Here is a 23369-nt window from a genome sequence, read left to right as displayed (position 1 = left end):
TCGTTCTCTTTGCTTCGTAATGACATGTATCAACCTTTCCATGATCCTCATCCTGACCCCCACACCAATCTCCCCATCTAGCCACCTGATACCATTTGCGTGACATGAAGCATGTGTACTAAGTGTGGTCCTTTCTACTAACCGAGAATGTCGCTCAATAGTACCCATCGATGTCCACGACCTGGAAACTGAGAGTATAGTTTGATTCACAGATCTTTCATCATGATATCCCAACCAACTGAATGAAAAACAATGCAATGCAATGTTGGTCTATGGCATGTACAGTAGTATATTTGTATTCTGATTAAGAAAGTCACGACGATCGTCGACTGGTCGAATGTGACCATTCACCACTTTCGAACCTCCCTTCAAGTCGTTCAACCTCTCTACCAAGTTTCTCAACTTGTTCTTGTAAAATAGCAGTGATACGTATTCTGATCTCTTGTTCTCTTCCACCAGCCATGAGTCCTTTCTCTCGATTCTCTTTATCTTCAACACCATGTCGTTCCACTGTTCTCCCTCGGGACGATGCGGTTGTGGAAGACGGGGTAACGGAAGGTGAAGACGTCCGGGACAATGTTGAAGTTAGTTCGGGATCCGAGAGGGAAATTGGAGTGGAGGGGTTTCCCACGGACGGAGAGGAAGAGGAAGTAGAAGATGAGGCAGATGAAGTGGAAGAGGATGAGGTGGAGGTAGAGGAAGATGATACCCAATCACCCCCTATACCCAAAGGACCGGAAGAAGATCTTGATACATTTTGCCATTCTTCCACTAGAGGTCGAATCAAATGTGTTATAGGTTGACCTATGGTCACACTTAACTTTCCACCTTTCCGAGGGAAAAGTCGAGGCCAAGTTCGAGTTTCAGGCATGACAGTGTCGAATCCTTTTCCGTTAGCGATGTAAAGAGGAATATCTGTCACTCGATTGGAGAGCGTTGTACGAATTAGGTTGATGATAAGTATTGAACCAACCAAGGAAGGAGAGAGAGGGAGAAAAGATGATGGATGTAGGTAATGCTGAGAAATTGAGTGGAGAAAGAAAGATTTGATAAAAAAAGATAACTTACGTGATACCCACATGGGTATGATTTCTGGAAGTGTAGTAGAATCCATGATTATCCTCCCTCTATTATTAGCTACTGTTCCTCTATGACCAAACACTCTTTATGGTCTTCTCTATTTCCATCAAAGGGATAATGGAACCTCGCAATACATTATACTCGTCTGGAGGTCTTCTCTCTTTGACAATCTCAATAGCAAGGGATCGAGATAGGGTGGAAAAGAATGATGAACGGAGGAGGAGTTGACACGGTGATGGGCGAAGATTTTATATGTGGAGCTCCAAAGAAGAGGTCATGGAGAGGAGAGAGAAAAAGTATACTCACACACCCCATTTGAAACGAAATAAACCTCCTGATGGATTTATACTCTGTTGGTTTACTCTTCCTTCTGGAAATATATGTACCTGTTATCAGTCTTTCCTCCAAGTCCTTAAATCTTCTGAATGTCTTTCTCCGTTCCCCATTACATACAGTGTTTCACACACGGTTCTAGAAACGTCTGAGCTTATATGATACTTCACTAGTGGAGGAAAAGAAGGGGACAGCAAGGGTAACTACCATTTCCGTCATACCGCATAAACGGTCATGTGGCAAGCTGAAATTAGAACACTCACCCACTCCCCACTCTGAAGGAGCTTGACAGCTTGATCAACAGCAGGTTGGAACACCCCTCCACCACGATAAGTCTCTATGACTTGACCCAAAGTGAAAAATTTTGAGAAAAACGAATTGGTGAACATTATATCGGATGCTATTCATCAGTCGGTTGTTCGTCTCATCCTTCTATCCCTCAAGCTGACACGTTCTCTGATCCGACTTCAAGGTGTACTTTGCCCTTGATCAAATGTTATTCACCGGCCAGAGCCCCCCCAGTGTCATGTGTTCTACAGGGGGGTCGGTGTCTGCAGATGATAATGTTGATGATGCATGTTCTTATGAGATGAATTGGAAGTAGAAGATGAGAGCCTATGACAAGACGTATGAAGACTCACCACCTAATGTCCACCTAGTATGCTGTGATGTCCATTTTGGTGAAGATAAAGGGAAATAATTCGACAAAGGCATCAAAGCCCACATCTGTATAGTCAGCAGCAAGGCCTTTCGAGTGCTCATGACTTGTTCTTCCCCCTGATCCCTCCTATTCCTCATACTCGCACGGGCATTATGTCTGATGATTTCACATTCTGATTGAGAAGCAAGATTCAGAAATAGTCAATTGAGCAGGAGACAACTCACTCCCGGATCATCCAACACGGAATTATGGTTACACACTGATATATCAATACTTGTTCATATTTTGTTTTTTTCAAGCCCAAGTCGATTCCTCCCTCAGATCTGAATCCCCTATCATAATGAGACGCATTTTCTTGTTCTCGTCATGCAAATTATCAGACGAGATTGAAAGGATCTCGTCAATCAAGTTTCCATCGTGTATTCTTATTCGTGAGATAAAGGAAGAAATTACGTACCAGTGACCAAACCTCTTCTCCTTCCTTCCCCCTTGCCAAACCTCTCAGCACCTACATCAACATCAACCATACCAACCTTCTCTCTCTCACCAATGACCATTCTCCTGTCTCCGTCCGCCCTCTCGGTGATGTTGGTTCCCCCTGAATGCGTCCGAGCGTTGCTTGGATCCACCACTGGAGTAGGTCCAACGATAGACGGTGTATCCGACTTGTTCAACGCATCGAGCAATATGGGTAGATTACGAACTTCGAAAGATGTCGATCGAGCACGGATGAGAGCTTTGAAGAAAAGTCCAACGGCTGAGATGGTGATTGCTGAGCTTAACGTAGGGGCCATCTTTTGGACTCACCGGGTGATCATGCGCTTTCCGAGTGAGAATCTCGAGGCTAAAAAGCGATTTATCGACTTGTGAAGATTAGAGTCTTAGTAGCTTTAGAAGTTATTTAGTATAAAGGCAGAGAAGAGGGAGAGGGAATGAATTGACGAGGAAAGGGAGGGGAAAAAAGTTGAAAGATGGGGAGAAAGTGGGGGAAGGAACGTGCCTGACTTTATTCTTCACTGCAAATGACAAACGTACGGGTAGAGCAGAATGATAGAATCACTAGTATGAAAGATGAGCATGATGAGAACAGCGAGGAAGAGGACCTAGGACCACGAGCAACCGGCAAATCCTCGAACAGTACTTAGTGATACTTATGAGAATTCTGACATTCATGACCATGACGACAAGCTTCTATGTGCCTTTTTTTTCAATCCCACCAAGGTGCAGGTTGAACACCTAACATTTCCAATTTATCCCTTTTCAACTCACCCATATCATCCCACCATTCCTCAGCTTCATTCAACAAACAAGTCCTAGTCATCATTTCTAAACCTTGTCTCTTTGCCATAATCTCGAATAATTCATGTTGGACTTCCACATGAGGTATATTACGTGATTTTTCCCAAGTAGAATCGTATATCTCCCATCCTTCCCATTTGACCAAAAATTCGAATACCCTTTTACCGTTACCTAATCTATGAAGAACTCTACGACCTATGATACGTTCGAAATAATATAATTCTGTATCATCACGTTTTCTTTTGAGTGATATTCTTGAGCGAAGGATACAATCTGGTCGAATACAACGATCGTGTGGTGCTATAGGAACTATACGACCTCTGATTTTACGAGGTACTAGGTTTTTCGATTTGGTATTTGTCGTTGAAGTACTTTTGGATATCAAAGAATTTGATGGGAGATTATTTGATGAAGATGAAGGTGAGGAAGATGAATTGGGTAAATTGGGTAAATTGGAAGGAGTTGTGGGAGAAGGTGAAAGAGAAGGTGATGACATTGAATATAAAGTAACACAAGGTGGACAAGAATAAGGTTCTCCTCTCATATCATCATCATCATGAAGTGAAGCACAAGCATAATGTAATCTACCTTGACAAGTATCACAAGTGATTTCTTGCATACGAGATTGAATCGTGTTATCCCCCCATGGTGGCCAACGGGTTTTACTCCTTTGAGGACCTGTGGAAGGTGGAAGTATTTGACGTGGAATGACGGAAGCTTCTCGGAGAGACTGTTGTTCTTCTTCGACGATGATGGGGTTTGAGATGTTACCTGGTCGTTCTTCACGTGTGTTTCCTTTCGAGACTGTCTTAAAGCCCTCAATACCTGTCTGCCGGTTTCGAGAGCTTTCTTGCTCTGAGATTGAATCAACTCGAAAGCGATCGGACGAGGGTGAGTCCAGAGATGAGAAGGCGAGAGTCGATTTCGTACGTTTGGGACAAGGTGAAGTAGAATGATCATGTTCGTACTCGGAAGGAACGATAGACTCAAAGGGAGATTTGTGGTTGACCGAGTGAGATACTTGAACAATAGGTGAGATCTCGTCCACTGATCTGATGGATGAGGGCGAGTTTGAGTAAGGAGTTTGTAGTCCATATTGTGTAGTCTCTTCTTCCCTACAGTTCATTGATACAGACGTACAACTTGATTCGTAGGTTCTTCCCTGGACTCGGTCAACTAATGGAGAAGGCGAATTAGATCGACTAGGAGGAAGAGATTCCACTCCTGAATTTAAAGATTGACATTCCCAATCTTCCTCGAACCCTCTGTACGTTAATCCATCATATCCAACCATTGGAAGACCATCAAAAGCGTAGAAAAGGAATGTAGTTGGACTCACTCTTGTGTGTCCCAAACCGAAGCTCTGAGGTGGTTCGAAACATCCACCTGATCACCGTCATATAAAATTGTAGGATGAGGGGATGAATCCGTATTTGTGTTTATCCCCACATCGTCATCTTCCAGACAATCTAAATCGTCCCATTCTTTAGACTCGTTCGTACTATCCAAACAATCCAGATCACTACAATTCAATCTGTTCAAGCTCTCTGGGTTGTTTGAGCTGTTTGAGCTGTTTGAGCTGTTGAAGCTGTTTGAGCTGCTTGAACTGTTTGAGTTGTTTGAGCTGTGTGAACCAAAACTGTCCCCACCCATGGAGTCATCTGCGCTTTTCGATGAGATCAAATCACTCGACCCAAAGCTATGTGATGGTGAAGGACCTATCTCATTTTTTCGTAATTTCTCAGTCTTACGCAGTTGGTCCTCCAACACAATACTTTTTTCTGTCAAGACATCCAAAATCGTATTTGTCAACCCATCGTCCATACTTCTCTCAATCCCTATATTCCCCTTTTGACAGTAGTCCACTTCATCCAGTTCATCCATTTCCTCTCGTTCATTCCGTGCACCATGTTCAATTGCTTCAGTTCGCTCAATTCCTTTACTCAGTCCTTCAGCTGATCCTCCATGACCATTTCCATGTCCATCATCGTCTTCCTCTTCATTTCCCTCTACCTCTCGTATGATTGTTGCCGGCGGAATGATGGGGACCATCCTTGTAGTAATCGAATTTCCAAATGTTGAAACATCATCAACCGAAGATGAATTCCTCAGGGATGAACTTGTACATTCCAATCTTGATCCAAGTGTTTCTTTCACTGTCGAAGTATTGAAACAAGACGATTCACCTGATTCTGAGAACGAAGGGGAAAAAGGTAAAGAGATCAAATCCAATAAATCGGAGTCGATATCAATTTCATCACCTTCAACAGTCCTAAACTCTTCAGGACAGTAGCCATGGTTTTCCACGTCCAGAAAATGTCCAATGGGATCATGTGAGATGAAAAAAGTTTGATCTGGGAGATTTGGAACATCAGGTCTGTCGTCCTTCCCATTTTCCGAAATATCATCCACGGGCGAGTTGTCAAGGTTGGCAGTTTCTTCTGACGTAGGAGCGTTTTGGGTGGAAGTTGAATGGAAAGTACTTGTCGAAACAGAAGATGAATATGAACTAGTGTCGGTCCGGGTCGAATGAAATCTAGAATATGCCGAGGAAGATGAGGAAGGGAATAGACAGTGAGAAGAGATAGAGAGTGGACATAAAATCACCTCCACATCATCTTCCTCTATCTCGTCGATGTCACCGGCGTGGATTTCGACAGCGTCATGATGTGACATGAGGGGGAATGGTTTGTTTTGTATAGAGGGGGTAAAGAGGGGAGGAGTTATACACATTCAAGTATACACATAAGCTTACACGTTTTGAGTGTTGGGAGATGGGTAAGAAGAAAGAAAGATGTGATGATGATCAAGCCTCAGTTGAATTGAGGCTTTTTGGGTTGCCCTGACATTCTTTCCCTGCGCCAGGTGCCCCCACCCTGTCAAGCCTTACTCATTCTTTCGGGTCATTCACACCCAAAGTATATCTGTAGCGTGTAGCATGTAGTATGGAAACAGATGTCTGACACAAGTCGCAAGAAGCGAACAAGTCTTTATGACATATAGTAAGCTGGTCCACTCAGAATTAAGATAGAAGGCCATCATATCCCAAGTCAATGCCATTCTACTCGTCTTTTCAAAACACCTTGTACTTCTTCCCTCATAATCGTTATCCCAACTTTAGATTTAAACCTCTCAAAAACATCTTCATCTCCCCAAGCGACATCCACAGCATTTTCGAAAGTCATCACTTCTTCTTCCCCCTTCGCCCCATGTCTGCCTCTTTGATCTTCCTCCCCTCCTCTCACACCTGTGCTAGAACCAAGCCGTTCTCGAGAAATTGATGATACTTCTGACTCTGTAGGTAAACTCAACACTTTAGCCATATCCATCAACTTATTCCAAGGGGCTTTGACCATCTCCATAGGTATTCCTTCTTCTGGGTGTGACAAACATGTACCAGCTTGCACCCAATCTTCTATTTCTGTGTATAGATCTCGACCACCTTGAGAGGTGAATTTTGACCAACCTGCGTAAACCGCTCGTTGGGAGATATGATTGACTAGATGGTTGACTATACGACGATAAATGGAAGATGTTTGAACAGGAGGTAAAAGATGAAGACAAGTTAGATGAGAAGTGTATGTTGTGAGACTGGATGAAAGGGAAGAGTCTGGTTCGGTGTGATGTTCTGAAGTAGGAGGATCCCAACGACTGTGGGTAAGTTAAACTCTACTACATCCGTGTCGCGTTAGGGAAGACGTAGAACGAGTTTGAGGGAGATCGGAAAGCAGTGAGAATTCCACCCACCGCTTGAGATGTTCCTTAAGGTCATTCTCCACTTCCATAGTGACCAAACGTACTATCATATCTTCCGCTCGAGAATGCAGTGATTGATATTGGTCAATAATCACGTCAAACACGGATACTTGGCTAGGATCCGACAGGGCGAGTAAAGATGAAGGTAACAATGGTTCTGACTGAAGCTTCCATCTCATTGATGACGTTTGGATATCTCCAGTGAGTTCGACATAAAACTGGGATTAGCTGAGGTCTCCGTTTATATCGACAACCCGTCTTCATCAGAGTGCTTTGTATACAGCATAACGGTCATGTGACTACACTGTCATGAAGAATTATCAAGTGATGATACAGTGTCAATCGAATAGATCATGTCGTTGATGTGGGTGTACGAATGAAAGTGAACTTCTCAACATGATCAGACGAGAAGATGAATCGGAAACTATCAATACTCACAGGATCATCCGCCCAACCCTTCAAAGCTTCCAAAACCCAATCCACACTTAACAAACCCTTCAATAACCTTTCCAAACCCTGTTTCCCAGCAGTCAAAGCAGATTGGTCGTACACTATCCCACTCCTAGAGTTCGCCAGAGCACCAGGGACAGCTCTGACAAATGCCGAACTGACACTTTCGAATGCATCTAGTGAAGAGGAGATTCTTCTATGGTATGTTGACAGAAGCGGAAGTTGAATGGTCGTAAGGAATGGGATTTTGTTTTCTAAAGCGGGAAGGGGAGAGTATCGTTCTGAATGTCAGCATTCCTCAACAAGTTTGTTCGAATAATCATAGAGAAAATATGGATAACGCTTCCATTACAAATGTGAGTATCAGAGCAGTGTGTATATAACGGCAAAGTCAGGGACAGGGTGAGCATGTGGATGAATAGGTGAGGAGCAGGATACTCACCTTGGATCTGCTCGATCAGAGCCTTCACCTGACGGGCAGATTGGGTCGGTCGCAGTGGTTGGAGACCCCGTTCATCCTCCGAAGGCGGATCTTCTATGGTCCACGCGTCAGGGGAAGAGATGATCTCATTCAGTTGTCCTTCTGCGACTGGTTATTTAGCTAAGGTTTCCGACCCTACTCAATACGAGCAGCTACGATGAAGGGTGTTCTCAAGCAGGACGAGGAGACCGCAGAGGACTCCAACGAGAGAAGAGTGTCGGTCAAGCAGATGAGGAGGAAAACGTCGACTCACAAGTTCTCTCCCCTTCTAGCCATTGCTCAAACCACCCATTCTCCTTCAGAATCACCCCCGCTAGTCCTTCCCACTCTTTCTCGGATCCATCACTTACTGATACTCCACCCAGGTCAAAGTCCATATCTCTGATAGCGTCGTCGAAGATGATAGTTTGGTATATTGTGTGTGCCAACAAAGCTGGACTATCGAGCAAGCGAGGAATACGAGTACGGAGAAGGTTGAGTAGCACAGGAAAGAGAAGTAGAGTGAATTCGGACTTCTGATCAGTTCTACACTTCATTGTGATAGGTGGAAGAAGAGCTCTGCGCAAATTCGACCATGAGATATGATATGAACTCACCTTTACATCAACTTCAGAGGATCCCGAGCGAGAGACGAGAGGTTGCAGGTAGTCGGATATGAAATCTGTGTGTTGATAAATTTGATCGAGGATGTTGGAGAAAGCCCATTCTGGCTGCACCGGTCAGCTCACATACTTATTTGAGCGGAAGGCTGTCAGTACGGGTAAGAATATGATAGGTGAATGTCATGATCTTGAGTAGCCCTTGTCGATGGTATGAGAATTCCTGACGGAAGATTGGCTACGTCCGGGAGTAGATGGACATACCTTGTCAACCCGATTGGTACTTTTCGATCCTTGAAAATGATATTTGAAGCGTAATTCTATAGGTCGAATCATGGCTTGTATTGAAAATAACCCTTGCCCAGAAGACCAATGACGGGTCTTTGCTCCTGTCAAGCCCATTCTCTCTCCTCTAATCAATCAGCTCCATAAGTCAAAGATTGAGTAGACCTGAACTCACTCAATTTGCAAATACAACAAATCCTGAAAACACCTCTCGAACGTTCTTCTTTGATGGGGTGGCACGGCAGGATAATCGGTCTTGAGTGGCCATGACAGGGTTTCACTCGCTTCTAACAATTGTCTGATGGTCAGTTTGTGGTCCTTTGCCAAATTCACACTCTTTAACGATGGGGGAGGTTCAAGCACATAAGATTGCGAGCAATTGCTCAGTGTGATTGTGATATATGGAAGGAATGTGAAGTGGAGACACGATGACTCACTGCGTCATTACATCCTTCAAACCCTTCCAAGCTTCATCTCTAACATCCACAATCGATCTCAGTAAAGTCATATCCCCCGGTACAGCATCCTGTACTTTCTTCACCATATCGTTTAGTTCAGACAATTTTGGCAAAGCGGCAAGGGGGGATGGATGATGGTTCTTCTGATTTAATATTTGGTCTCTATATCGTCAGCTGCTATGACATACAGAAGTTAGTATCTCACCGGAGGATAAGAAGTTTTTCTAATACCTGAATCCAAGAAAGACCCGCTTCCAACCTTGTCAACTCTGCCTGAAGGCCCTTCATCTGGTCCAGAACAGTTCTTCTCAATTCTTCATCTTCCGACTTTTCTGTTCCAGAAGACGATGACAAGTCCGAGAGCAATTGTACAAGTTGATCTGCGAGAGCATATCGTTTCAATGATAGATCTTGTGCGGATGAAAGGAATGTTTGTAATCTAGTCTGTGTCTCGTCTAATAAACCAGGTAATATTTTGGAAGTCTCTTCTAACTATGCCTGTCAGCTTGACAGAACAACGTTGAGTGGAGGACTCACTTCTCTAGCAGTGATGGCTTCTTTATTCTCCCAATAAGTAATTTCATCATTTAGACTTCTCTTCTTGGGGTTGAAGTTCAGATGTGATCGAGGTGTACTAGGACCCGCTTGAGGAGGATGAAGGAATTCCAAGTGGGTATAATTTTCATCGAGGTGAATTCTCGCTTTGAGCTGGACGGAAGTCACATCGAGAGGGGCGGATAAGACAAGAATTCTCTGTGCTACCTCGTTATCATTTCTGGACATGCTGTTAGGTCTGTACAATGCAAAGTACTAAGTCTATATAGGGTAGAAGAGCGAGATGTGGATTTCTACTCCCCCAAGATGAGTTGGCGAAGGAGCGAGATGTTGAGCCACGTGGTGGTGATGGTCGCGGCTGTGAGAGTGATCGAAAGCGCGTCATGCCCCATTGCTACAAGACATCAAATCTTTTCAAACTCCATCTCAACATTCTGATGTCTTGATCGTACATCTATGAAGCTGCTGACAATCCACTCTGTCCAGCTTGTACTGACACTAGGATCTCTATGGACAAGATTGGTGGAATGTCGACATGTGGGCGTGGAATGGAACCGTAGACAAATTTGTGGGTTTTTTCTTATACCACTTCTATGGCGCCCGACTCCCGGATCTTGCACCCGTCTGCCCTACAGATATCGCTACATGCTACGATGCTAACGAACTGGATGGGTTGGTGAGAGTAGTAAGCATGAATCTAGCTAAGACTTTTAGTCACCACGGACACTATCGCCAGCTTGGCACCTACGACGGAGAGCACTAGGTGAGTATCTCAACCTGGAATTGCGGCTCGGATAGCTGAGGTTTAGCGACCCTTTGGTCTCTTCGTTGACCACATTTACTCTGACGGCGTCCTTGACCATCTCCTCGACCTCCTCCTCAACTACCCAGTGAGTCCCTTGATGAGTGCCAAATACTGCCTTTCTGACTACTAGGACAACACTTACCTCGTCCGCCCTACCCTCGATCAACTCTCTAACCACATCGACTTTTCTTGAACTGCCGCCACTCACCTCCCCCTCTACAACCCCATCCACCACCTCAACTGATGCTTTCATCTCCTCTTCCTCGCCTACCTTGTCTACCTTGTCTACCTCGTCCGTTCCGTCACTCTCACTGGACACTACAGCCTTCACATCTACTATCCCAGAAGGCAGTCTCGTCTCAACCGTCTCGGCTCCGAGCCTCACAACATTCAGTTCAACCATGTCCAGCCAAAGCTTGTCTGCTTCTGCATCAACTACGACCAGTCCTATCATTTTCTCTACTATGGCTTTGACCACCTCGAGCTCAGTTCCTTCGACTGATGTCCCTTCTGTTGACTCCACTACGAATCTTATCGCATCCTCTGCTGCATCATCTGGAAGTCTCATCTCCCCCGTATCAACATCTGGCAGCAGCATCACCTCTGGGACCGATATTACCACTACCTCCCCTTCCTCCTCAGCCTCAATCTCCATCACTACCTCATCATCATCTTCCTCCCCCACCTTCTCCTCCATCACTTCAATCTCCCGCTCCTCTGTCGCTAACACCACGACTTCCTCCAATGGTTCTACGACCTCCTCTGCTTCTTCCACCTTAGTGACATCCGCTTCGGTTAGAACCTCTTCGTCTCCATCATCATCTCTGTCACAGCCGACGGCTTCCTCGTCCGTACCAGTGACCACCAGACCGACCTCCTCTACGTCGTCCGTCGCCTCGTCGAGCCACGATGATCTCACTGTGACTTACACCAACCCGGTGACCAGTGTCAACTCGCAGGGTGTTCAAACGACAGTGGAGGAGGTGATCACGCTCACCGTCACTGGTGCTCCTCAGCCGGTACCTAGTGGCGCGTCCCCAAGCAGTAAGTCCTACCGCTCCTTGGTATCTTTACGAATGAACCTTACTTCCACTCTGTATTCCATACAGCTGCAGGTGGAACAGAGCACATGAGCCCTGGAAGCTTCCGGAGGTGCACCGATCTTATCAGTGCTGACATTTTCAGACATTGCCGACGTGGTCACCGTCATGACCACCGGAAAAAACACCTCTCCAACGGTCGTAGTGGTTACCGTGACTCAGACGAGCAGTTCAATGGATCCGGCGGGTGGTGAGGTTATATTGACGGCGGTACGTCAGCTTCTATCAAACCAGCTTCGTCTCGGGTTTCCATGCCGCACCTAGTCCTTTCTCATGTCCCCTTACGGCGATGAAGCAAGAGTACCGAGTATATGAGAGACGGAAGGATATCGACACTCATGAACAGACAATGACAGAACACATCTCCATAGTATACGAAACAGGAACGACGACGCTGAAACAACCGGGTTCTTTGCAATCCGACTTGGCAATGACAAGATACACGACTTCGACTCCGATGATGACGCTTCTGATAATCTTACTGGTGATGATTAATGCATTGTAGAGACAACTGTAGCGGTATACATTATGAATCGAAATGCTTTAATGCTCTTCCGGTCCTAACTTATCCACCCTATACTAACATGCGTCAAGTACTCACCCTTCTCCTCCACTTGATGTCGTTGCTTTCGTTTGCAGAATCACCCGTCGTCCCAGCGGACATACCGGTTAGTCGAATAACCGATCGCCCTCCCTACCTTTCCTTCCAATCGTTCCCACCATCTTCTGCGACTTTGCAAACATAACATACATTGAGAAAGATGGGTGACTCAGCTATACACGCTCTAGCTGGTTCAGTAGGAGGATGTGTCTCTATGGTAAGTCTGTAACTCAGGGATGAGCTGACGGATAGGCTTTGACTTAGTCAGTTGTAGCTCCATCTCGCTTGAGTTTTCGACCTTGTTCCCTTCATCGTCTGTGACAAACATATAGGGAACCAACACTTGTTCACTTCTCTTCTGATATCTCGTCCGTGGTTCAGAAACACAGCTAACAAGATGGATGAGATCAGCGAAGAGAGTTCACTCACGTTCAGTCCGTTGGTCAACTTATCCACCAGAGCAGCGGTCAAGAAGAAGACAGCTTCAGAGAAAGATGAACAATTGGTATGTTTCCTTCCTCCTCTCCCTTTCTTCCCCGACTGTCTAATATACTTAGATGACAATTATCTTCACCTCCATGGCTGATCTCTGAATATACTAGGTTTGAGCTGATGTTAGACTCTGCTTCAGGCAATACGAAAGACTTTGAAGGATGAAGGTTTATCTGGATTGTATTCCGGGTTAGAAAGTAGTTTGTTTGGGATAGCAATGACTAATGGGGTTTATTATGCTTTTTGTGAGTCATCTTTCGACTTCACTCCTCCGTCCCTATATTCTACATTCTACATCCCGAGGGTCAACTCGGCATGACTCTTTCCAAGCTGAATCTCCAAACTCTTAACAATCCCAAACGCATCTTCCAGTCATGTCGGTCATGACGACGTTTCGTCCAGCCCTTCTCTCACTTTGATTTTTGCGACCAACTTCAAAGTCTGCATCTCCGCCATGGACCGAGACAGTTCTAAGTGTTTTTGAGAACGAATTGACTTGTTCTTGTTCTTTTGGGAAACAATTAACGTGTAGACGAAGAAATGCGTAGTGTCTTACTTCGTCGACGTGCAAATACTACTCATTCACCTCATTCACTCAGCACCCTAGAAGGTATCTTAGCTGGGATTGTAGCTGGTAAGTCTTATTGTATCTCACTTCTTCCAATCCATTAAATCGCTTCTCTCACATTTGTCATCTTACAATTACTTGAGAGGTTCAAATTCAGGAAATGACAATCAGGGTCAATCACAACTATCACTACCAACCCCATCTGGACAGTTCAAACCGCTCAATCTGTCCGTGCTATCACTCTTCCTCTTGCCGAGGGAGGAGAAAATAAGAAAGTTCAGCCTTCTGCTGTACAGGTAGCTAAAGAGATATTTAAATCTGATGGATTGAGTGGGTTTTGGAGAGGAATCAGACCCGCTTTGATTTTGGTCATCAATCCTGTCATCCAGGTGTGTTTTGATGTGGATTTCACCTCTTTTCCTTTTTCTTTCATCCGTCTTCATCTGAAGTACGTTTTCTGTCCTGGACTATTCTATTCTTCCCACCTTTCTGACGCGTGACTCCCTGTTCATGCCCATATGAAACTCCTTGTTCTTTTCAAGTGATATGAGATCAATTTTGGGTTTTGTGTGTATGATCTGATAAATAGTATACGACCTACGAACGTCTAGTTGGGATTCTTCTTGCTTGGCGTATCGCCAGACGAGGAACTGCATCAAGTGGGAAAGTCGGACGAAGTGCTTTGACAGATTGGGACTTGTTCATCCTTGGAGCAGCTAGTAAATTGGTCGCTACGGGGTTTACTTATCCCTATGTGAGTTGATAGTTCCTCGACTTCCTCTTCATGTAATCTTCTACCATTCCTCTCCGTCATTCCCCAAAGAACCCCTCATCTTTCCTTGTACGTTTCCGACCTCCACTCCCCCATGCACTCTGGGTTATCCCTTCATGAAATCCTTCCTGCTCAATTATGCTTATTACACAGATCGTGGTGAAATCAAGACTTGTAAGTTCACCTTTATCCCCTCATGGCGGGGGAAATCAGTTGAGATAGAAGCAAGCAGCAACACACAAATACAAATCCTCTCTTCGGGCCATACTTGACATCCTCAAGTCTGAAGGTCTAGCAGGTGATTCATTTCTTTCTCACCTCTCCCCACCCCCTTCTAAACTTGCTAATGTGGACCAGGTCTATATGCGGGTTTAGGACCTAAATTACTCCAATCAGTTTTGACAGCTGCATTCATGTTCGTGGCTCAACGAAGGATATACGAATCTGTCAAAAGTGTGAGTTTTCACGATGGTCTGACAATGCAAGCTAAAGTCAAGTTGACGTTAATCTTGAATGAACGTGGAATTCGTAATTGAAGACATTTATGACATGTCAAGTATGTACAACAATGTGTAATGTGAAGTATGTATGTGTGTCCCTCATAACTCTCAACGTTTGTGATTAACCAGGTGCCAGAGTGATGACACTTTCTACAAGATGAGGGAAATCATCCCCTAGACAAGAATATACTTCTGATAAAACAATCAATTGTCCACGAAGAATAGCTTTTTCACATGTTTCTTCCCCTTCCCTCAAAGAAGAATTCCCCTTTACTTCATCTTCATGTAATTCATCCTGTTCACCTTGTCCACCTCGTTCGAATTCTCCATTATCTTCTACATGTCCTTGAAATCCTTTCATCTGCTCAGCTTGCTCTCCACCACCAGTCCCAACCAGAGATAATCTTCTATCCTGACTGATTTCTTTGGACAAACGTACCCACTCCAAAGCCTTTTCTTGCATTCTTTCCGACGTCGGATTTGGACCACACCATTGGTTCCAAAGAGAAACAAGTATTTCCAAAAGTTTCTTCTCCATCTTTATTCGTAGTTCTGATTTTTGGTCTCCTTGCTTCTCCAATTCCATCCTCACGTATCCTTCTTCAATCCCGCTCGATCCCATCCCTTTCCCTTGACCATGAGGCAAGTCCATTTCCCGGGGAAGAACGTCACTCGTTATACTCTGATCGAATCTCATTCTCGGAGTAAGATCATCATTCATCACACTATGACTCGATCCCATCTCTTGAGTAAGAACATCATTCTTCATTACAGGCGTCATCATCATGTCCGATTGATCATTCCTCGATTGTGAAGCTTGGACATAAGAAGCCCAATAAGCTGCCTCATTCGCCTCATCATCATCCAAAACTAACCTCTCGACATCGGCTTGAATGGTGGGATCGTGATCATGATTATGAGACAGAGTTGGAGAAGGAGGCCAATAACCTTCTGGAGCTTGATCGGTATATTCGGAATCCTCAGGAGAACGGTAGGTGTCATATTGGAATGGGTCCGAGTTGGAAGGACGTAGACTATTGGGGGAAGTGGGGTCTGAAGAAGATGATTGTGTGTTGGGGTGATTTTGGTTTGTGTAATGCGTATCGGAAGAGGGTTGATATGGGTTTGAAAAGAGATTTTGTGTGGTGGAAGAAGGATGGTCTGGATCAGAAGAGGAATATGGGGTGTCGAAAGAGGGATGATGTTGGTCGAAAGAGGGATGTTGTGAGTGGGCAGAAGGATGTTCAGAAGGGAGAATAGGAATAAGACCCCATGTCAGGGAAGAAGTATGAGAGGAAGGATATGATAATGCAGCGTGAAATCTCCATGAGTTATCCTCTTGTTTCTTGATATCAATAGATAAATCGTGTGGTTGAGTTATTGAAGATTCGAAAGAGAAAATAACCTCCACACCTTCTTCCATCTCACTCTCCTTCTTCTCCTCTATTTCTCCATGAGTCATGTCCTTTTTCTCATCTTGATAAATATTTGCGTTGATCGATTCATTCCCACGAGTGTTGGGGTAAGCAAGAGATGATGTATAAGAATCAGTTATCGATCCTTGAGGAAATAACAACACTCTCGCTAATGCCCTCTCTCCATCCGTACCATATCCCACCTCGCTAACGTGAGCACCAACCAAATACAACCTCTCTAATCGGTCACTGGTCGATATGGTCGTGGGGGGATAAGGTGATAACCAAGAGTTCGTATCTTCTTCTTGAGGAGGTAAGAATGATAGACGTTGGAGTAATGAATGAGATAAGAGAGAAAGAGGGATATCGGTTGGTCGAGGAGGAAGAAGATGGGATAAAATTTGAGTAAGAATGTTGGGTGGGAGAGTGGTGGGTGACATTTTGGACTGTTCTTTTCGACTTGGTTGTAAGTCAAAGGGGTTCTACTTCTCGCTTAGACTCTCGTCTTGAATAGTTCTGGTCTTGAAGAAGCAGGAAGTCGATGAGATTATGTAGTGCTAAGTACTTTAGTGAGAGAGAGAGGGAGGGATTTGAGCAGAGTTGAAGTTGAAGTTGAAGTTGATTTTCGAATTTCGATTTTGGTGCCTGATCGATCGGTTTTCAACCAACATTCCACCTTCCTTCTCTTCTCCGTCTTCCTCTTCTTCACTTTCACCCAAAGTATCATCCAGTACCACCTAGCTGGTAGTCATCCCTCACATAGGAGGAAGAAAGAGCGACTAAGAAGATGGTACAGACTTCAAGTAATATATGGGTAGCGGCGAGTGATGGGGATTTAGATAGGGTAAGAGTGAGTGGTCTGGGATTCTTCTCCTTCTTCGATTGTAGCTGATGAGCTAGCATCTCATCGAGGTTGAAGGTTTGTCATTATTTCCTCGTCCGTTGAATACGATAGGACCTCGCCCAACTGATTGCTTCATCACACCTGTCACTTGAGATTCCTATCAGTCAGAACGGTAAGGAACTGACCAGCAGGATTTAGTCCAAATGAGATGGATACGAATCGTTATTCACCAATGTGAGTACTCTCTACTTTCTTCACTTCCCCCTCACCCTCTTCTCTCACTTACCTACTATGAAGTATATTGTCACTCCTCATCTTCATTCTTTCCCTAGATTCATCAGATTCAAGGTCTGATCTCATTGGATTGGTCAATTCCCGTAAATCAAAGCATATCATTACTTGACAAGTGATGAGACGGAGGACCTAACATCGGATTCTCCACTGACAACAGGCACGCTGCAGCCTCTTACGCTCATCTAGAACTCCTCGACTATCTCATTTCCAAAGGAGGCGATATAAACCTGGTCGATGGGGATGGTGATACTCCCTTATTCGGAGTGGAGACTGTTTCTTTTGCAGAAGCTATGATTGATCGAGGAGCGGATCCCCTTCATATGAACAACGAGGGATTACGTGTAAGTATTTTATCAAAATCACTCTCTTAACTATTCTTTCTATATTGATTGGCGATTATTATTCCTACTACATATAATATTCCTATAGTATCTAGTCAAATTGTTGATCTCAGGCCGATGAAGCTCTAGAAGATTCAGACCCTGAAATCGCTTCTTTCCTCCGGGCTTTACCTATCATCCAAGTTCTCACTCAACCTTTCATCCCGATCGACCAAATACCCAGTAACGTCCTCCCCTCTTTCCCTAACCCTGGAGTGGGACAAGGAGGTGAAATGCAATTCCTCTTTCATCAATTTCCCCCTGAGGAATATCAGAATGGTGCTTCATCAGGATCAGAATTTTCAAATGCTACTACTCCACATATCGACTCTTCACCACCATCGAACTTGAATCCTCGAGCCACAGTGGGGAATAGTGGTCAAGTTTTGGGTGGAGCGAATATTGGACAAGGTTTAGGTGAAGGAAATGACCGACAAGGTCTAGGTGGAGACAACAATCGACAAGGTTTAGGTGAAGAGAATAATCGACAAGGTTTAGGTGAAGAGAACAATACGCAAGTCTCTGGAGAAGAGAATAATCGACAAGTTTTAACAGATGAGAATATCGCACCAATGTTAGATGAAAGAATCCTAAACGGACAAATCTTATTCGGTTCAAATCAATTCGTTTCGGCTGAAAGAACCACCGCTTTTTTAGAAAGAACACAACGGATCCTTCAAGAATCGGAAGAACAAGGTGTTGAACCTGATCAAAGGTTATTAGAAGAGGTGGAAATGGCCATGCGTGAGGCGGTGGATTATGGGAGGGATATGGCTGGTAGGGAAGGTATGAATGGACATGCTACTGAAGAAGAGAGGAAGAGGATTAGGACTGGTGCTAGTTGAATTTGGAATGGACATGACTTTCGACATTTTCATATCACCTTCATAAATACTATAGTTATCCTTCCCTTCCCGGCCTTCCGATCTCATTCACATACAACAATCAACCTCTACGAAAAAGAAAACACCCACCTCAATCCAGTGGGAGGAAGGATCACAGTGTGGTCATTTCATGTACTGTACAACAAAAAAGACGACGTTATAAACGAAATTAAATGGGCGATACATATGAAACAAGACAGAAGGAAACACATGTTAATAATATTCTAGACAAAAAAGCTATGCATCATGTATTTGACTTTGTATGTATGATCCTTTCCATTGAAAAATCTCTAATCTCTACATTTCTACACAAAATTTCAAAAACTTTGACACTCCCATAACCTACCTCTGACAAGAACATGTCACACTTTACGCAATTCACGCTTGTTCATTCTCTAACAAACTCTCTAAACTCTCGACAACTTCTTCAGGACAAGTAACGTGCCATTCCGCCAAAGTACGTTTAGCAGGTGGTCCAACAGTCGTACTGAATATACCTCCATGTGTAACCTTCAACTCTACATCTGGTAATTGTTCCGCTTCTTCAGGGTCCATGGTGGAAGTTACAGCCACGGGAGGTTTGAGTACGACTGGTTGACCTGGTTTAGGTCCTCCGGCAGGTAAAGCAGAACGAAGGGAACGGAACATGTCCTCGTCGGTTTTATCATCACCAGCACAGAAGATGAAATCGGCATCGGGGTTTTCGTACATTAATCGACGGACGATTTCACCTTTGTTCACTGCTAGAGGTCGGACTTCGAGGTTTTTCTTTCCGACCAAGACTTCGATAGGTCGACGAGGAGCGAGAGATGATTCGAGGAGGTCGAGACATTGTTTACATTGGAATTCGCTGTATGTGAGTAGAGCTTCAAATGTATGACCACATGTGCAGGATAGACATCAAACTGTCTGAGGTGCTGATGTCCTTCGTATGTGAACTGTTGATGGGGAAGAAGAGGGCGCCGAGGGAGAGCTTGAAAGAACTAGGAAAGCAGAGCGGGGTTCACTCACCCATAGTCCGGATCAGCGTTACGGTAGTGCCATGTCAAAGACGATTTTTTCGTCTCGAGGGTACTACCTGATGTCCTCTGTATGGTCAATATTCTCCTTCAGCTTGAAACATAAAGCCACGAGAAAAGGCAAAGACAATGCAATGGTTTCGACACAGCCGTGGGTGAGTCAGATCGGGAAGAGTTGTTGACAGAACACAATAGACCCACCTCGATGTAATACCTAAAGATGCCCTCCACCTCGGAATACCAACTCATATCCAGGTTCTCCGTCATATTGACAAATTCCGTCCCGGAGGGAGGCTTGATGAAACCCCCATGCTCAGCTGATAGACCAAGATTAGGGACCATTCCCCAATGATCGACCAGGAAATCGCTGTCTCTACCTGAGATGAGATAGACGACATTTTTTGGATCGGCGGCGAGGGCTTTGATGACTGCGCGCGTTCGATCGGTGGGTATGGCTTGAGAGGGAACTTTGACAATGGGGGTGAGAGTGCCCTGCGCGTCAGCTAGAGCTCATCGCGGTTGTGATGGATCAATGGGGGCGACGGCCGAGACGGAACTCTGACACGGATGTAGGTCGATCAAGAGTAAAACAAGCAACTCACGTCATAATCAAACAACATCAACCGTTTACTGGCCTTCTTATACGCCTCAGCAAGGACACCAACATCTAGCGCAGGAGTCTGATGTGCCATATTCTCCCCTCCGACATTCTGCAACAATTGCTTCAACACCGTTGCTGCCCAAGTGTGAGAGGTATGTCCCACGACGCCGCCGTACAAAGCAGCATGACGCTCAGCCTTCTCTTCGGCGCTCATGGACAGACCATGATTGATTGCGTCGGCAACACCGAGAAGGTCGTGAGGGTTGATGGTCAATGCGGAGTGGAAAGAGGCAGCTGTGCCCATAAACTCGGAGAGGACAATGGGCGACTTGTTGGTCTGATCTTGACATAGGATAAACTCCATGGAAGTGGTGTTCATCCCATCTCGGAGGGAGGTGATGAGAGCTAGGTCGGCAACGGAGAGCAAGCCGAAGTACTCGTCCCGCTCGATGGCTTGATGACTGCGTGTCAGCTCCGGGCCAGTACAACATTCGATCTATCGGTGCAAGTCAAAGAATCGCAGTGAGGGGAGGAAGTGTAATCAGGAACATCGACTCTAGACTCACTAATGATGGACGGGGGTAAAGTCCAAAGATCCGTATGCGCCATTTATATGACTGACGAGTTCCGCCGTCATTCTCTCCAACTTTGGATGCTCGGACAATGCTGGAGTGGTCACTTGTATCAACACCACTTTGCCCCTCCACTCAGGATACACCTGTAGGAACTTTTCAAACGCTTGAAGCTTGTTGTACACTCCCTTCGCCTGGTCAAGCTTCTCACGCCCCACTATAATCTTCTTGTCCTTATACAGCATCCTCAAGTTCTCCATTCGAGGGCGAACACCGGGAGAGTCGCGATCTCTGGAGACACGATCGATGTCGATCCCTATGGGACAGTACTCGACGGCGGTAAAAGATCCGTTCGCATCCACCCCGCCGGGTGCAGATTCGAAGCCGCACACTCGGATACAGGTGGATACGAAGTGACGGGAGTAGGAGTAGGTTTGGAATGAGACTAGGTTGGCGCCGAGCATGCCTTCGAGGATTTCTCGCCGTTCCGAAGGTTAGCATATTACAACGGAGCAGATACAAGACACGGATTGAAGGAAGAGATAAGATACTCACTGGGTAAACAGCGGAAAATTTCTGAACTGGGCCAAGGAGTGTGCATGAACATTCCTACCATGATCTCTGGAGGTTGTTTATGTCCGGTGCTGAGATGATGCCCAAGTGCGTACTGAACACTACCGAGGAACGATTCTTTGTTCCCACTACTCTTGGCATTATCTTCTGAAGCCGGGGTCGAGGAGTTGAACTTGTGCTCCCAGTCGGGCTTGCGTCTTTCTGTACCAACGCCAGGAGACGGGGCGACTGTGCCCCAGCCGGTACCATGAATGTGGGTATGTTGACCAAGAGCTTCTCGGATCATCTTTGGGGCGAGGAGAAGGTGGTAGTCGTGAACGATAACGAGGTCGCCGGGACGGTAAACCTCGGCGACTTTTTGAGCGAAGAGGAGATTTGTCGTGTGATAAGCAATCCAGGAGGGATCAGGAGAGGGAACAGTGGCGGTCGAATCAAGCCAGAGTAAGTAGTGGAAGAGGGGCCAGAGTGCTGAAGGTCAGCGATAGCCAGAAAGATCAAGCGCGACTTACTCCTTTTACAAAATCCTTCGTAATGCGACTTGCTCACGTCGGGTGGGACGAAGACCGGCACATAAGTAAGTTTGCCTTTTTTCTCGATCTCGTATTCGACTCCGGTAAAGCGATTGAGCTCGTTTTCTATCTCTTTCTTCTCATCCGCGTTGAACTCGCCCGTGAACACCTTGAGAACCGTGTCGTCTTTGGGATCATGATTCAGTCCAGATTCAATTTGCATAGCCGGACTCTTCTCCTCTTTCCCCGCCAACAGACGATTCGCCATACTCGCTATCATACTCGGTAGTCCTGGATTGTCTGGTCGGGGTGAAACATTCGTGTTGGATTGGAGGAGGACCTCACCTGTCCAAGCAACGATGAGCTGCTCATGAGTTTCGGAGAGACTCTTGATGCCGGAAACCATGGCGGTATGTGCGGTACGAGAGTGGATCCTCCATTTTGCATCAATGCTTTCGACGACGGCGTCTTGATCTTCGGGCTTGAACTCGGGGGTCATGGGAGGGGAAAGTATGCCGGATTCGAGAGCTTCAGGGGGTACGATGCGGATGATTTCAACGGGGAGGTGGTGGCAGACATGGATGATGCGGCCTGATAGATGATGCCCTCGGTCGTTCAAAGAGGCTTCGAGTCGCTGGATATGACTACGGATGTCTGGGAGGGAAGGGGGGAGAGGAGGATCTGGGTCTGGATGCATTGAATCCATGTTTGCAGACTGGGGAGTGGTAGGAGAGGTAGGAGTGTAAGAGGAAAAAGAGGCGCGATGGGATCTGGCCCTTTTCATCGTCGGTGGGGTCATGGTGGATTCAGGATCGATAAAGATTGGTTGATGGGGGCCCAGAGGTGAAAACGGGGATTTTTATAAGATCGAGTTGATGGAAGGCGCACGTTTGTGACGGTGATAAAAAGGAAGCGGAGAAGGATTGAATCGGAGATGGGAGGGAGAAGGCAGCGTCAGCTTCGCTCGCTTCTAGTTGTAGTGTGTGTGCCTCAAACGAGAAAAGAAGAGAAAGAATCACGGCAAGAGTACGAGGGTTGTTCTGAGATCTAAGAATTTGGCTCACCTTTTTGGAAAGGGTCGTACCTCTGATAGGGGGCAAGGGGTGAACTGGGAAACAAGGGGAGGTAGGAATGGAGTCAACCTTCTGCCACTCAAGCAAACGGACCGGTGTTTCCGATGACGCGCGTGGCTGCAGGGGCGGGCGGGCGGACGGGAGCTTTGAGAGGATGTGTCAGTCAGAGAAGGGAGAAGGGAACGCACTTCAGCAGCGGTTTATGGCTGTCGGTGACAAGTAAGAGGAGGGGGGGTGTAGAGTAGTGTGCAAAAGTCGTAGAAAAGTGAAAGGAATGAAGTGTGATGATGATAATTGCTTTGGTGGGGAGAACGAGGCTTGACCCTTGTCGATTGGGGGGCCAGGGGCCAGACTGCAGCCAATTCGTCATCCTCCAAATCGCCGCATACGCCGTACCCTCTATAACGCCG

General features: G+C 45.7%; 8 protein-coding genes across 8 annotated transcripts; 2 read left to right on the top strand and 6 right to left on the bottom strand.

The window, feature by feature from the left end:
* Window positions 1-313: 313 nt before the first annotated feature.
* On the bottom strand, window positions 314-2868 carry TREMEDRAFT_68819 (uncharacterized protein; the record flags this gene model as incomplete). The annotated part of the gene is made up of 8 exons (XM_007004742.1): window positions 314-481; window positions 710-885; window positions 1069-1127; window positions 1387-1466; window positions 1677-1813; window positions 2055-2139; window positions 2299-2333; window positions 2532-2868. The coding sequence occupies 8 exons, from the start codon at window positions 2866-2868 to the stop codon at window positions 314-316; spliced, it is 1077 nt and encodes a 358-aa protein (XP_007004804.1).
* A 413-nt stretch (window positions 2869-3281) lies between these two features.
* Window positions 3282-6049, bottom strand: TREMEDRAFT_62560 (uncharacterized protein; the record flags this gene model as incomplete). Its single annotated transcript, XM_007004702.1, has 3 exons — window positions 3282-4638; window positions 4713-4895; window positions 5067-6049. The coding sequence occupies 3 exons, from the start codon at window positions 6047-6049 to the stop codon at window positions 3282-3284; spliced, it is 2523 nt and encodes an 840-aa protein (XP_007004764.1).
* A 363-nt stretch (window positions 6050-6412) lies between these two features.
* Window positions 6413-10251, bottom strand: TREMEDRAFT_73946 (uncharacterized protein). The gene is made up of 11 exons (XM_007004810.1): window positions 9940-10251; window positions 9608-9894; window positions 9382-9564; window positions 9120-9242; window positions 8924-9071; window positions 8657-8770; window positions 8314-8572; window positions 8022-8168; window positions 7568-7860; window positions 7121-7347; window positions 6413-7024 (listed from the first exon to the last, which is right to left on the bottom strand). The coding sequence occupies exons 1-11, from the start codon at window positions 10183-10185 to the stop codon at window positions 6424-6426; spliced, it is 2628 nt and encodes an 875-aa protein (XP_007004872.1). The 5' UTR covers window positions 10186-10251; the 3' UTR covers window positions 6413-6423.
* A 416-nt stretch (window positions 10252-10667) lies between these two features.
* TREMEDRAFT_62558 (uncharacterized protein) lies at window positions 10668-11972 on the bottom strand (the record flags this gene model as incomplete). The annotated part of the gene is made up of 2 exons (XM_007004701.1): window positions 10668-11676; window positions 11845-11972. The coding sequence occupies 2 exons, from the start codon at window positions 11970-11972 to the stop codon at window positions 10668-10670; spliced, it is 1137 nt and encodes a 378-aa protein (XP_007004763.1).
* A 651-nt stretch (window positions 11973-12623) lies between these two features.
* TREMEDRAFT_62557 (uncharacterized protein) lies at window positions 12624-14796 on the top strand (the record flags this gene model as incomplete). The annotated part of the gene is made up of 11 exons (XM_007004700.1): window positions 12624-12680; window positions 12716-12726; window positions 12899-12968; window positions 13083-13200; window positions 13488-13589; window positions 13695-13912; window positions 14113-14277; window positions 14449-14469; window positions 14521-14593; window positions 14653-14750; window positions 14782-14796. The coding sequence occupies 11 exons, from the start codon at window positions 12624-12626 to the stop codon at window positions 14794-14796; spliced, it is 948 nt and encodes a 315-aa protein (XP_007004762.1).
* A 120-nt stretch (window positions 14797-14916) lies between these two features.
* TREMEDRAFT_62556 (uncharacterized protein) lies at window positions 14917-16650 on the bottom strand (the record flags this gene model as incomplete). The annotated part of the gene is made up of 1 exon (XM_007004699.1): window positions 14917-16650. One exon carries the CDS (start codon window positions 16648-16650, stop codon window positions 14917-14919), a length of 1734 nt encoding a protein of 577 aa, XP_007004761.1.
* Window positions 16651-16997: 347 nt separating this feature from the next.
* On the top strand, window positions 16998-18573 carry TREMEDRAFT_30739 (uncharacterized protein; the record flags this gene model as incomplete). Its single annotated transcript, XM_007004398.1, has 6 exons — window positions 16998-17060; window positions 17111-17129; window positions 17246-17288; window positions 17506-17689; window positions 17803-17911; window positions 18284-18573. The coding sequence occupies 6 exons, from the start codon at window positions 16998-17000 to the stop codon at window positions 18571-18573; spliced, it is 708 nt and encodes a 235-aa protein (XP_007004460.1).
* Window positions 18574-18990: 417 nt separating this feature from the next.
* Window positions 18991-22592, bottom strand: TREMEDRAFT_30562 (uncharacterized protein; the record flags this gene model as incomplete). Its single annotated transcript, XM_007004372.1, has 7 exons — window positions 18991-19462; window positions 19624-19700; window positions 19833-20123; window positions 20234-20693; window positions 20799-21282; window positions 21360-21845; window positions 21887-22592. The coding sequence occupies 7 exons, from the start codon at window positions 22590-22592 to the stop codon at window positions 18991-18993; spliced, it is 2976 nt and encodes a 991-aa protein (XP_007004434.1).
* Between the last annotated feature and the right edge of the window lie 777 nt (window positions 22593-23369).

Source organism: Tremella mesenterica (genome assembly GCF_000271645.1).
Source record: "Tremella mesenterica DSM 1558 unplaced genomic scaffold TREMEscaffold_5, whole genome shotgun sequence".
In the NCBI taxonomy this organism is placed as follows: Eukaryota; Fungi; Basidiomycota; class Tremellomycetes; order Tremellales; family Tremellaceae; genus Tremella; species Tremella mesenterica.
This window is presented reverse-complemented; position numbering and strand designations above follow the sequence as displayed.